This window comes from Perissodus microlepis, chromosome 2 (assembly GCF_051167445.1).
Source record: "Perissodus microlepis isolate ML-2025 ecotype Zambia chromosome 2, ASM5116744v1, whole genome shotgun sequence".
NCBI lineage: Eukaryota > Metazoa > Chordata > Actinopteri > Cichliformes > Cichlidae > Perissodus > Perissodus microlepis.
The window spans coordinates 7,205,577-7,217,728 of NC_140462.1; the positions used below are offsets into that span (position 1 = coordinate 7,205,577).

The window sequence follows — 12,152 nt, forward strand, 5'->3', positions numbered from 1 at the left end:
AGTTTAAAATTCCACCTGAAAATTGTTTTTTCCACCAGTACGCTTAAAGTGTAAGACCAGCAATTGTTATTGTGTCCAGGTTAATGATGAACCGCATTATTGAATATCTGGCTGTAGATATGCATTATCATTACTCTTATAATATATGCATTTGTCTTTGTCTGTGTTAGGTGCTAATGTGAACAGAGCCACTGCCAATAATGATCACACGGTGGTTTCTCTGGCCTGTGCTGGAGGACATTTGGCTGTGGTGGAGCTGCTGCTGGCACATGGGGCGGATCCTACTCACAGACTCAAAGTAATGCACCCAGTCTGGATTAACACCAGCTGCTTTAATAACGATTATGCTCATTTGCATGTGTTTAATGATAATGCTGATAGAGAAAAACATGCCATGTTTTTTCTTTGTAGGATGGCTCAACCATGTTGATAGAAGCTGCTAAGGGTGGCCACACCAATGTGGTTTCCTACCTGTTGGACTACCCCAACAACATCCTGTCTGTCCCAGCCCCGGACCTCTCCCAACTCACTCCCCCATCGCAAGATGCCTCTCAGGTATATGCAGCAACATGATCCCCCTCCTTTTTTTTCTTTTTTAACTAACATTCTTGCAAGCATGGCTGTTTTCTTTCTTTTTTCCATTGCTTTAACACAACATATCCTCTGTCATAACAGGTTCCTCGTGTCCCATTCCAAGCTCTCGCCATGGTAGTGCCCCCTCAGGAGCCAGACAGAACCCCATCAAACATTGCTACGCCCCCACCTGTCTCTAGTAAAGGTAAACTGTGCTAGGGGCCCGCTCAGTATACTTAAAAAGTTCTACTTACAAAGTGCACACTTCACTGAGCTGTAGATATATTTATTTGGCCATCTTTAAATCTCAACATCTTTGATGTGTTTTGTTCAAATTCAGGCGTGTCCAAACAGAGACAAGCAGCCCTTCAGCCCGGTGTCCCCAGCTCTGTTGGCCGGGGACCTGAAGCAGAGCCTCTGCCACCCTTCCACTTGTGCCAGCCCCTAGAGTGCATTGTGGAGGAGACGGAGGGAAAGCTGAATGAACTGGGCCAGAGAATTAGCGCTATTGAGAAAGCCCAGCTAGAGTCGCTAGAACTCATTCAGGGGGAGCCGCTCACCAAAGACAAGATTGAGGAGCTGAAGAAGAGCCGAGAGGAGCAGGTATAATCCATCATCCACTTAAGATCTGATCTCATTTTGATCTTAAGTTTAGGTAGCCTTTAACTTGTAAGCTAATTGACCCTTCAGTGCTTTTTTTTTTTCCCGTATGCATAGCAACATATCACAAGTTAGTCAAACAAGGATGTGACTCTTCCTTAGGTCCAGAAGAAGAAGAAAATCTTGAAGGAGCTGCAGAAGGTGGAGCGTCAGCTGCAGCTGAAAACACAGCAACAGTTCACCAAAGAGTACATGGAGGCAAAGGGCTTAGAGCAGCAGGAGGCTGGACAGAGCCAGGGTCCGGGCCCGGGGCCTGGATGTGCATTGTCTGTTCCAGTGCCTCTTCTCACCACACCGGGTGCACAAGTACACAGTGGCTCTGACAAGGACGAGGAGACAAGCAAAGATGGGGAACAGGAAGAGCCGGAGGATGACGTCGAAGAGGTGAATTTTTCGTATTTGTTTTCTTTGTTTGAATAATGTTTGTTCACTAGCACTGTCCTAACAGATCCGAGAGACTTAATATGCTCTCTGTATGCTTTCAGGAAGAGGAAGATGATGATGAAGAGGGCTCAGAGGAAGAACCAGATGGAGAAGAGGATGATTACCCCAAGCTTCCTCAGGTGGACACAATCATGGGTCACAGGGATGGGTCGCAGTCACGACAGCAGCCGCCTCTTCCCCCTTCGCCACAGACCCAGCCCCAGCCGCCTCCTCCCCCTCTTCAGGCAGCCTTCGTTCCTATCCAACCTCTGCCAGACTACAACCCTGCAGACTACCCAGGAAGTACCAGTCCAGAGCTGCAGAGGGTACTAGTAGGGCAGCAGATGTTGGGGCAGCAGCAGCAGGGTCAGCAGCTGGCTGGGTTAGGCCCAGGAATGATACCTCAACAGGCTCCAGATGGGCTCTTGGTAGCTACACCTGCACAGACGCTCACAGACACACTGGACGACATCATGGCAGGCAAGTACTCAGAAGTTTAACTGTTGGGTGTGAGATGCGAGACTGTGCTCTACAAAGTTTTTTCCTTTTTTGGGGGGGGTGCTAACATTTGTTTTTGTTTCTTTCTTGCAGCTGTGAGCAGCCGCGTGCCCATGCTGAACACTACATCTTCACCCACACCCCTTTCCCAGCCGCCCACACAGACGCCCGCAAACATCGCCTCTCCCCCTTCGGTCCTACCCCTTTACCCCTCTGTTGACATAGACGCACATGTAAGCCAGTTTGACCTGACAGTATACATATTCTGATAATCCAAGTTAATACATTTATGTAAAAAGTAATATGCCCTGTTAAGAGAGAGTGTTTTCTTCACAGACGGAGAGTAATCATGATACGGCCCTGACGCTGGCGTGTGCAGGAGGACACGAGGAGCTTGTGTCTGTCCTGATTTCACGGGGAGCCAACATTGAGCACCGGGATAAAAAAGGTATCTTAGAAAGATGATTACAGTCTTCTGATAGTATGGCAGTCTGGAGGGTTAGGGTTTGATTTTAATTCAAGATCGTTTCATTTAACAAAGGACTCATTATTTCTGTTCTCTACAGGCTTTACGCCGCTGATCCTGGCTGCCACTGCTGGCCATGTAGGCGTGGTTGAGGTACTCCTGGACAAAGGGGGTGATATCGAGGCTCAATCAGAGAGAACCAAAGACACACCCCTCTCCCTGGCCTGCTCTGGGGGACGCCAGGAGGTATAAAACTGTTTCAGTTTACTCTCACAGTCATGACATTCCTATACTCCTGCCGCTAACTTCATTATCATCCATGTTGGTAAGGTTGTTGAGTTGCTGCTGCTGCGGGGAGCCAATAAGGAACACCGCAATGTCTCAGACTACACGCCTCTCAGCCTGGCTGCCTCTGGGGGTTATGTCAACATCATCAAAATACTCCTCAATGCTGGTGCCGAGATTAACTCCAGGTGAGCAACAACTGATACCATACATGTAGCATTTTCTCTGTTTTACGCTTCTTTTCTAAAGACTCTATTTCACTCTTTTTAGGACTGGCAGTAAGCTGGGAATCTCTCCTCTGATGCTGGCAGCTATGAACGGTCATGTGCCAGCAGTGAAGCTGTTGCTGGATATGGGTTCAGACATCAATGCCCAGATTGAGACCAACAGAAACACAGCTCTGACCCTAGCCTGCTTTCAGGGGCGGGCTGAGGTCGTCAGTCTGCTGCTAGATCGCAAGGCCAACGTAGAGCATCGTGCTAAGGTGAAGACTCGTGATCACATACAGCAGGACTCTGCGGCCACATTCAGATAGTCAAATATCTCAGGGAGGTTTCTGAGTCGCGTGCACTGTGACGTATCTGCAGGGACACCTTAATAAGAGCTGGTTGAATTAGCTTAATAATAAGGGAAGTTATTTAGTGCTTCCTTCATTGCCTTCTTTAGCAAAATGAACATGGTTTAAGAATGGAAATGAGACAACAAAAGAAATCATCTATATATTTTACTTCAATTACAGATGATCTAAAGGCAGAGTTGAGCAACGTAGCAGGAGAAACTAGGAGTAGATGGAACAAAAATCAACCATCACAAGCATTTCACCATTTATGTTCCTGTTTGTTTAAAATCTGAGCAATGAGGTGACATTTTTCTTTGTATGTAAAATGGATTAAACAATCCAATGAGAATAGACTGATTAAACTATTTGGGATGACGTTTTGGTCCCATTTCAGGACCTGAGTTTCATCATAGCAGACTCAGAGTCCCAGCACCACTACACGTTTCTTTTGCTAAATCCTTAAATTCTTCTTTTCCTTATCCTATGATGTTTGTAAAATGGTAAAAAATAATTACAAAAGAAGGTGGGAAGTAATTTTTTGGGACTGGTTGACCGCACCCATTATCTTCACCATGGTTGAGCTAGGATTTACTTATTACACGCATATCCATCCTTTTACAGAGCTTGACATAATGGTGTGTGCTGACTACACAACCTGTTTATTATACAACCTTAAGCCCCCTAACTTCTCCCACTGACTCCGTGTCATGTATGAATTATTGGACGATACAAACATTATTTTTATCCTTTTGGGTTACCCTCTTGGCCTTCTTAATAACTAACTGATCGGTTTAAACAGACTGGTCTTACCCCGCTGATGGAGGCAGCATCAGGAGGTTATGCAGAGGTGGGCCGAGTGCTGCTGGACAAAGGCGCCGACGTCAACGCTCCCCCTGTTCCTTCATCCAGAGACACTGCTCTCACCATTGCTGCCGACAAGGGCCACTACAAGTTCTGTGAGCTGCTCATCAACAGGTGAGGACTGTTTTGAGTTAAATCTCACTGTGATTCATCATTTAAGGGAATTGGGTTGAATGCAAGTTTATTTCTTAGTGAAGCAGATGTTTTAAGCCACACTCTTTCTGATTTTTTTTTTTTCTTGTTTTTGCTTTTAAAAACCAGATGCTTGCCATAAATTGTATTCCGTCTTCTAACCTCATTAACAAGGTGGCTTTCATTAACTGATGAAGACAACAATTCTGTCTTATTTCAGAGGTGCGCATATTGACGTACGAAACAAGAAAGGGAACACTCCCCTCTGGCTGGCAGCGAACGGTGGTCATTTTGACGTGGTCCAGCTCCTGGTGCACGCCAGTGCTGATGTAGATGCTGCTGACAACAGAAAGATCACCCCGCTCATGGCTGCTTTTCGTAAGGTGCGCAGTTGAAGAAGACCTAAGAACGTTGCTTTGTTCTGCTGCACTTTAGGACGACTGCAGTTACTAATTCTTTACTTAAAATTTCAGGGTCACGTGAAGGTGGTGCAGTATCTTGTGAAGGAGGTCAACCAGTTCCCGTCAGATATTGAGTGCATGAGATATATTGCCACCATTGCTGACAAGGTAGGTATTGTTTGCATTTCAGTCAGTAGTCACCTACAGCTACTGAACCTACAGAACCTTTAGAGGAATATGCAGAGCTAAAACTTCAAATGTGACCCTGCAGGAGCTGCTGAAGAAGTGTCACCAGTGCATGGAGACCATTGTCAAAGCTAAAGACCAGCAGGCTGCCGAGGCCAACAAGAACGCTACGATTCTCCTCAAGGAGTTAGACTTGGAGAAGGTAATTTCAGTCACATGTGATAGTGTTTTAGGAGGTAAAAGCATTTTGAATAAAAGACATGGATAAAAAGAGATTTTATGACTCTTGCAGTCTCGAGAGGAGAGCAAGAAGCAGGCTCTAGCTGCCAAGCGTGAGAAGAGGAAGGAGAAACGCAAGAAGAAGAAGGAGGAGCAGAAGAGGAAACAGGAGGAAGAGGAGGGGCAGAAAACCAAGGAGGAGACATCTGAGATGCAGGAGCAGAAGGAGGATTCGGCTGAAGGTATTGTTTCATTGAAACTTTTAACTCAGAAGTATTTTCATGACTTGGATACATTTTAACTAGAATCTTGTGGCCCGATTCTTCCTAATGCCTGAATTTTACCCCTCGCCTTCCTCAGAAGCAGAGGTTCCAATTGAACCTCCGAGTGCAACTACCACCACCACCATTGGTATATCTGCCACCTCCACCACTTTCACTACAGCTTTTAGTAAGAAGCGAGCGAGTGTGGCCACTACCCCAAGCACCAATCGGAAGAACAAAAAGAACAAGACCAAGGATTCGGTGCCCAATGAACCCATCATATTGCAAGATCCGCAGGTGAGCACTACTCTTTTTAATCTGCCCTGTTTTCATCTCCAGTTTATCCTAAAGATTGAAGAGGGGGAAATGACAAAATGTGTGCATTTCTTAACAGGTTGCACTAGCGCAGCACAAAGCTGACAAGAACAAGATCCACGGCGAGCCACGGGGTGGGGGTGGGGGAGTGACAGGCGGCAACAGTGATTCTGACCCCTTGGATAGCACCGACTGTGCCAGTGAGAGCAGCAGCAGTGGGAGCAAGAGTCAGGAGCTCAACTACCTCCCTGACCTCACCTCCTCCGGCACCTCCTCCTCCTCTTCCTCGTCGTCCTCTTCTTCCTCTGCCCCCTCCTCAGGAGCAGTCCAGGCCCTCCTGTCCGGCCCAGAGAAGAGACGCAGTTCCCAGCCGCAGAGTGACGGCAAAGTGGAAAACAAAGTCACAGTCTCCATCTCAAAACCAACGCAAAAGTGAGTCTCTGATCGAGCCGGCACGTTTGTTGTTTGACATGTACTTTTGTGTGTAACTGTGGATCTTTAGACATAACAACTACTACTTTGTTGCGTCCTATCATGTCTGTAAGCAAACAGTCTGTCTGGTTCCAGAGCTGCAGATGCAAGCGACTCCACCACCAACTCCCTGCCCTCCCCGTTCAAGACCATGGCTCTTCCTGTCACCTCACCCAACAGTAAGCTCAGCCTCACGAGTCCAAAGAGAGGCCAGAAAAGAGAAGAAGGTTGGAAGGAGGTCGTCAGAAGGTCAGTTTATGAGTTTGACTCAACGTGTGCAAATTATCAAGAGCAATACTTACATTTTTGTTCTCCCCATCATCAAATTTTACTTTTATCTTTTATCATATTATTACGTATACATCTTAAGGCAAGGTATTGCTTGCACACAAAGCCAATGATTGCATGTTTTTTGATTGAATTAAGAGACAGCTATAGTACAAACATTAATATCATCATTTCACGTGTTCTTTTGAAGATCAAAGAAGCTTTCTGTACCAGCGTCCGTTGTGTCTCGGATCATGGGTCGAGGAGGCTGCAACATAACAGCCATCCAGGATGTGACAGGGGCTCACATTGACGTGGACAAGCAGAAGGACAAGAATGGAGAGAGGATGATCACTATAAGGTAAAAGCAGCGCCCTCTGCTGGACTACAAAGCCATTACAGCTAAATTATATCAGATGGACTGGTATATGAAGGCTGCTTTTTTTTTTTTTTTCTTTTCTTTTGGGGGGGGGCGATGACAAAATACAGATCTGATATTTAATGTGCGAAATATGCAGATTTTCTTTTGCTAGTATTTTCCTCAAGATACTCCCAGTTCACAAAGAGGAGGTGGAAGAGTGAGATATCACATAAGGAGTCTTTTCAAGACATTGCGTTTTTTCAGAATAAAGGCAAGAAGCATATTTTGGGATTGAACATGCAGACGTATGCAAAGCCTGCCTGTATAGCTCTACATAGCCTGCAAAACAGCTTTGCCTCTATTGCTACATATGAATATCCATGTTTTGTTTTTTTTAAAGTATGGGTCAGCCTCTTTAATAGATTTACTGCTGTTTATTCACATCATGGATGCTTAAGGCTGAAATGAAAATGAGTGATTAAAATGACTTACGAAATTGCGGCGAGCTATACTATATTCAGTGTGTAGAGGGAAAATAAGCACATCTAGAAACTTTACTTCCTCTTTGGTGTAGTTTTGCAGCTTAATGTTGTGTATTGAGCTTTTCTGGGTTTGGTGTTTTGTATGAGGTGCAGAACCTAGAGCTACAGTTGGTGGGCAGTTATTTGGCAAAATAATAAATAACATATTTTTTAAAACCATTTTTTTTTGCCAGATTTTTTTTTTTTTAAGGACATATTTTTGAATAAGCATATTCTGGTGTTTGGTTTCAGAGGAGGCACGGAGTCTACAAGGCATGCAGTCCAGCTGATCAATGCTCTGATCCAGGACCCAGCCAAAGAGCTTGAGGATCTGATTCCCCGAATTCATATCAGAGCACCGGGCTCGAAAACGACCTCAGCTTCCTTCCCCAGTACAACGGGGGCCACCAGTGGTTCAACCACTGGGCCAAAGGCTCTAAGCTCATTGCCCACTTCAACAGGCGTCTCGTTCCAGCCTCCCTCATCCTCGTCTTCATCCTCTTCTCAGGCCGGGGGAAAGATCGGGAAAGGGCTGTCGTCAAACGTCAGGCAGCCTTTCCCAGTGTCCCTGTCCCTGGCATACACCCACCCTCAGCTGGCGCTCCTGGCTGCTCAGACCATGCACCAGATCAGGCACCCTCGTCTACCCATGGCGCAGTTTGGTGGCACCTTCTCTCCTGCTGCTAGCACCTGGGGACCCTTCCCCGTGCGCCCTGTGAGTCCCGGCAGTGCTAACAGCTCCCCCAAACACAGCGGAGGATCCAGTAACACGGGACCACAGGCCAGACCCAACTCGAATCACAGTGAACACAGCAGCACCGCAAGCTCAGGAGTCCCAGTCACGACCACCAATACCGCCACCACCAGTGCTCCCAACACATCCGCTGCTATAGCTACACCTCATACGCCTAACCCTACTCCATATATTCCCCAACAGAGTGTCGCTACGCCTTCCTCTGTCAGAAAACAGCTCTTTGCCCCAGACCCCAAGCCTGCCGGTGTCACACCTGTTTCTGTTTCGTTGCCTTCCAGTGGCAGTAGTACAGTACGAGGCACCGGCTCTCCCGCACATCACAGTTCCACTACATCTACGGCAAATGCTCCTCAGCAGCCAGTGGGACCCATTTCACAGCCCCCCATCCAGCCAGTTAAAACAGAGCCCAGTGCTGCTCCCCCTGCTGGAAAAGACAAGTCGTCTCTGCCCGTAGAGAGCCAGCCCGCTGCTGTCAGCGAGAGCGGCAACTCTGTGAGTTTCGTGGCCCCTGCCATGTCCTTAGCTCCAAAGCCAGAACCCCGCCAGCAGTTACCTCCCCCTCCCTCCTCTGTACCATCCACAGAGGTTCCACAGCCCCACCTCAACCCACAGCCCAGTTCTCACCTACCCACAGCACCTGCTGCTGTTTTCTCGCACAACGTCGCGCACCCCAACAACACCGTACCCCACTTCTCAGCACCTGCGCCCAGAGTCTCCCATCGTATGCAGCCACCAGGGCCTTATTATTCACTTTCTGAGCAGCAGCAGCAAACACAGCAGCAACAACAGTCTGTGTTTGTACCCTTCAGCACTCACCAAGAAGCCCCAAAACAAACCCAAAACCCGACTTCCCAGCCAGCAAGTTTGCCTCCACAAGCTCAGACCCAAGCTCAAGCCCAGATCCCAGGCTCCCTTCAGGTCTCTGGTAATCTTGGAATGATGAACGGTTCTCAAATGCAGCATGTCGCCAGTGCAGGCAAGCCTCAGCAGATGCACCCCAACCTCGGTCATACAGGTCTCTTTGGTTTCAGCAGCATCTTTGATAACAGCAGCCAGGTACGCGTAAATAATTCTTCACAACTACAACTTTACTTGACCGTGCATTTACTTTGGTAAGGGCACCATTCAGCTGCATTGTGATAGTAATCAGTTGTGCTTGCCTTTGCAGGTGGGAAACAATCCAGTGTGGGGTGCATGCCATTTGCCTACTCGATCACCCCCAGAGCAGTCTTTCTCGGCTCAGCAAGCGTACATGAGCATGGGCCAGATGGAGAATATGATGCCCCCACCTCCTCCAGACAGCTCAAAAGCCCCTGGCTACCGTTCCACCACCCAGAGGATGGTCAACAGCCCCATCGGTATGGCTGCATTTTTGTTTAATTCCTGTTCTTTGGGTTTAATAATCAAAATAATTATCAGAATAATTTCAGGAGAAATAAAGAAGGTGGCGATTACAGTACACATGCAACCGGATGTGGTGAATCTATGTTGACATGTAAGATCTTATTTATATTTAGTACTGTAAAGCTGACAGTCTCCTTCTATTGTCTGTGTCCTTAGCATTGCCTAACTTTGCCACCGGGATCTCTGGCAGTCCTGTTTTTCTACCTGGTCATACAGCTGGCACACCCTCATTCAGCAGACAGCACTTTTCCCCCCACCCATGGAGTGCATCCACATCAGGTACCAGGCTCACACACTGCTTCTCTTTAATTCTTTTACATTTTAGGCCTTAAATGTACCCCTGCCCCCTTTTATAATCCCTTTAACATTAATTTAATATTAGAGAATTTAATAGCATTTTTCCATGCTTGTTTTAAAAAAAAAAAAAAAAATCAGTCTCTTAAAAATTATTTGGAAGTGCTCTAACCTTGGCTTTGTCTTTTTCCACCAGGTGAATCTCCTGTCCCACCTCCCTCCACGGTGTCCTCCTCTGCCCTTTCCACCTCAGCGGTTGCTTCACCTCCTCAGCCTAAGCCAGGCAGCTCCTCGCAACAGGACCGGAAGGTTCCCCCACCCATCGGCACAGAGCGGTTGGCCAGGATCAGACAGACGGGGTCTGTAAACCCACCTCTGCTCACAACCAGCTACACGGCATCAGTTGGACAGGGAGGCATTTGGTCATTCGGGGTTGGCAGTGGTTCAGGTAAGAGCAAATTGGGCACATGTGAGAGTTGAACACAGCCATATACAGAAATGGCTTCTCAGTAACTTTGGCGTCCAGCGATAAAACCGCCTTGTGTTGTTTTGGTACAGAGGCCATGTCTGGTTGGTCCCAGCCCTTGATGAACAGCCACATGATGCACCCGCAGATGCACGCGGAGCAATCGGCCTTCTCTCAGCACCAGCCCATGGAGCAGGACGACACGGGCATCGCAAACCCTGCTAACAACTACCACCAGCCGCAGCATTTGCCCAACAGTTACATGGATTTCCCAAAGGTAACTCGGAGTAACAGTTCTGACGGACTTTCAATGCCCATTTGTTTGTGTCTACTTGTGTTTTACTGGCTATCTGTGTCCATTGTGTCCAGGGGATGCCAATGTCTATGTATGGAGGAACCATGCTGCCCCCTCATCCTACCATGGCAGAAGGCCCAGGGGGGCCGATGTACAATGGTTTGCACGCTGGTCACGCTGGTGACCCTGCATGGAGCCCCATCATTAAAGTGGTCCCAAACAATGCCGATAACTCTGACCCACAACAGCAGGTAAAGTTGGCCTTTATTAAAATCAGACTTGTGACACTTGTGCAGATTTATGCCGTTTTATAAGGAGCAGCATTTGACTAATAACCCCCCTGACCTTTCTCCTCTCTCCTTCAGGTGTGGACCGGTACCTGGGCACCTCATGTGGGCAATGTGCACCTGAACCATGTCAATTAGACGGCATCCTACAGCAATCAAACACACACAGCATGACCCACAGTGCAAACATGTAATACCAACTGACCGATACGACCGAATAAGACGACGAAAAAATTAACGCGTAAACTTTTAAACTTTAGTAGAGACCTGAAATGCAGAGTAAAGGTTGAAGAATTGGAAGTTCTCTTTGACGCCATTCTTTGATGTGCCTATCTAACGAGGAAAGAGGAAATTGGGCCAGAGCTGTTATCAGTGTCCCAATGATGCAAACACACACATGCGCGATCACCTGTTCAACAGGATCCATTCTCTGCGTAGTTTAGCGATTTTTGACTTTAAACCCGCGTACACCGTTCTTGGGCTGCGGGGTGGGGGGGGCTCAACATGAAGTAGCTATTTAAACTTGGCCCAGAACTAGATGATGATTACCTGAAGAGCGAAATCAGAACCTTTTAGAGTGGTAAATACATGTATAATTGTTTACATACTAAAAAGGGTTAAAATGAGAGTAAATTTCATGTCGTATAGTGGCTCTACTTTATGTAGCCTGTATTAATGTGAAATATTTACCTTAATATTCAATAAAAAGATTGAAAAATATTTGTGCTGAAGCTTTTTTGTTTATCTTTGTTGATGAATATGACTCCTGAGTCTTCAGTTAAGTTTTGGGGTTTGTTTGTTTTTGTTTTTTTTTCCCTTTTTTAAATTTTTATCCACTAGATTTTTATTTTTTTATTTTTTTATTCCTTTTTGGGCTCAAGCTTCCTGACTGCATGATTTCTTAGGCAGGCATTAAAGTATTTCATTCAAGTGTTTCACTGAGGGGGGGAAAAGTGATTTTATGTTTGAGAATCAGTGAAGGTTGTACAATACTGCCACTCAGTGGTAAGAGTGGGGTTTATTTTGTGAAAAATTTCGAGCTATGTGAAACTCCCAATATACCGCGTAGCTTTCCTCCCTATAGCAAACAATTTGTGATTAAAATAAAATGTGGCACTTGAAGATTCGTTTAGATTTGATGTGTAGCTGTTTCATTGAGGCCAATGCATTGTAAAGCACATAAGGAATGTG

The 12,152-nt window shown here is 46.6% G+C and overlaps 1 protein-coding gene across 5 annotated transcripts in view; it reads left to right on the forward strand.

Annotated features, from left to right (window-relative positions):
* The window catches only part of ankhd1 (ankyrin repeat and KH domain containing 1), a 30,250-nt gene extending 18,569 nt beyond the window's left edge, over positions 1–11,681 (forward strand). For all 5 annotated transcript variants that reach the window (XM_084942640.1, XM_084942634.1, XM_084942652.1 and 2 more), the window contains exons 13-39: positions 171–298; positions 412–555; positions 676–778; positions 914–1,176; positions 1,336–1,617; positions 1,719–2,136; positions 2,248–2,387; positions 2,491–2,602; positions 2,721–2,866; positions 2,951–3,093; positions 3,176–3,389; positions 4,264–4,439; positions 4,678–4,840; positions 4,931–5,026; positions 5,130–5,246; positions 5,337–5,505; positions 5,624–5,823; positions 5,921–6,273; positions 6,409–6,561; positions 6,791–6,940; positions 7,714–9,271; positions 9,384–9,573; positions 9,776–9,898; positions 10,110–10,361; positions 10,472–10,656; positions 10,749–10,925; positions 11,040–11,681. In XM_084942640.1, the coding sequence (XP_084798766.1) occupies positions 171–298; positions 412–555; positions 676–778; positions 914–1,176; positions 1,336–1,617; positions 1,719–2,136; positions 2,248–2,387; positions 2,491–2,602; positions 2,721–2,866; positions 2,951–3,093; positions 3,176–3,389; positions 4,264–4,439; positions 4,678–4,840; positions 4,931–5,026; positions 5,130–5,246; positions 5,337–5,505; positions 5,624–5,823; positions 5,921–6,273; positions 6,409–6,561; positions 6,791–6,940; positions 7,714–9,271; positions 9,384–9,573; positions 9,776–9,898; positions 10,110–10,361; positions 10,472–10,656; positions 10,749–10,925; positions 11,040–11,099 (6,215 nt within the window). In that variant the 3' untranslated portion in view covers positions 11,100–11,681. The remainder of the gene's footprint in view (positions 1–170; positions 299–411; positions 556–675; positions 779–913; positions 1,177–1,335; positions 1,618–1,718; positions 2,137–2,247; positions 2,388–2,490; positions 2,603–2,720; positions 2,867–2,950; positions 3,094–3,175; positions 3,390–4,263; positions 4,440–4,677; positions 4,841–4,930; positions 5,027–5,129; positions 5,247–5,336; positions 5,506–5,623; positions 5,824–5,920; positions 6,274–6,408; positions 6,562–6,790; positions 6,941–7,713; positions 9,272–9,383; positions 9,574–9,775; positions 9,899–10,109; positions 10,362–10,471; positions 10,657–10,748; positions 10,926–11,039) is intronic.
* Positions 11,682–12,152: the final 471 nt, after the last annotated feature.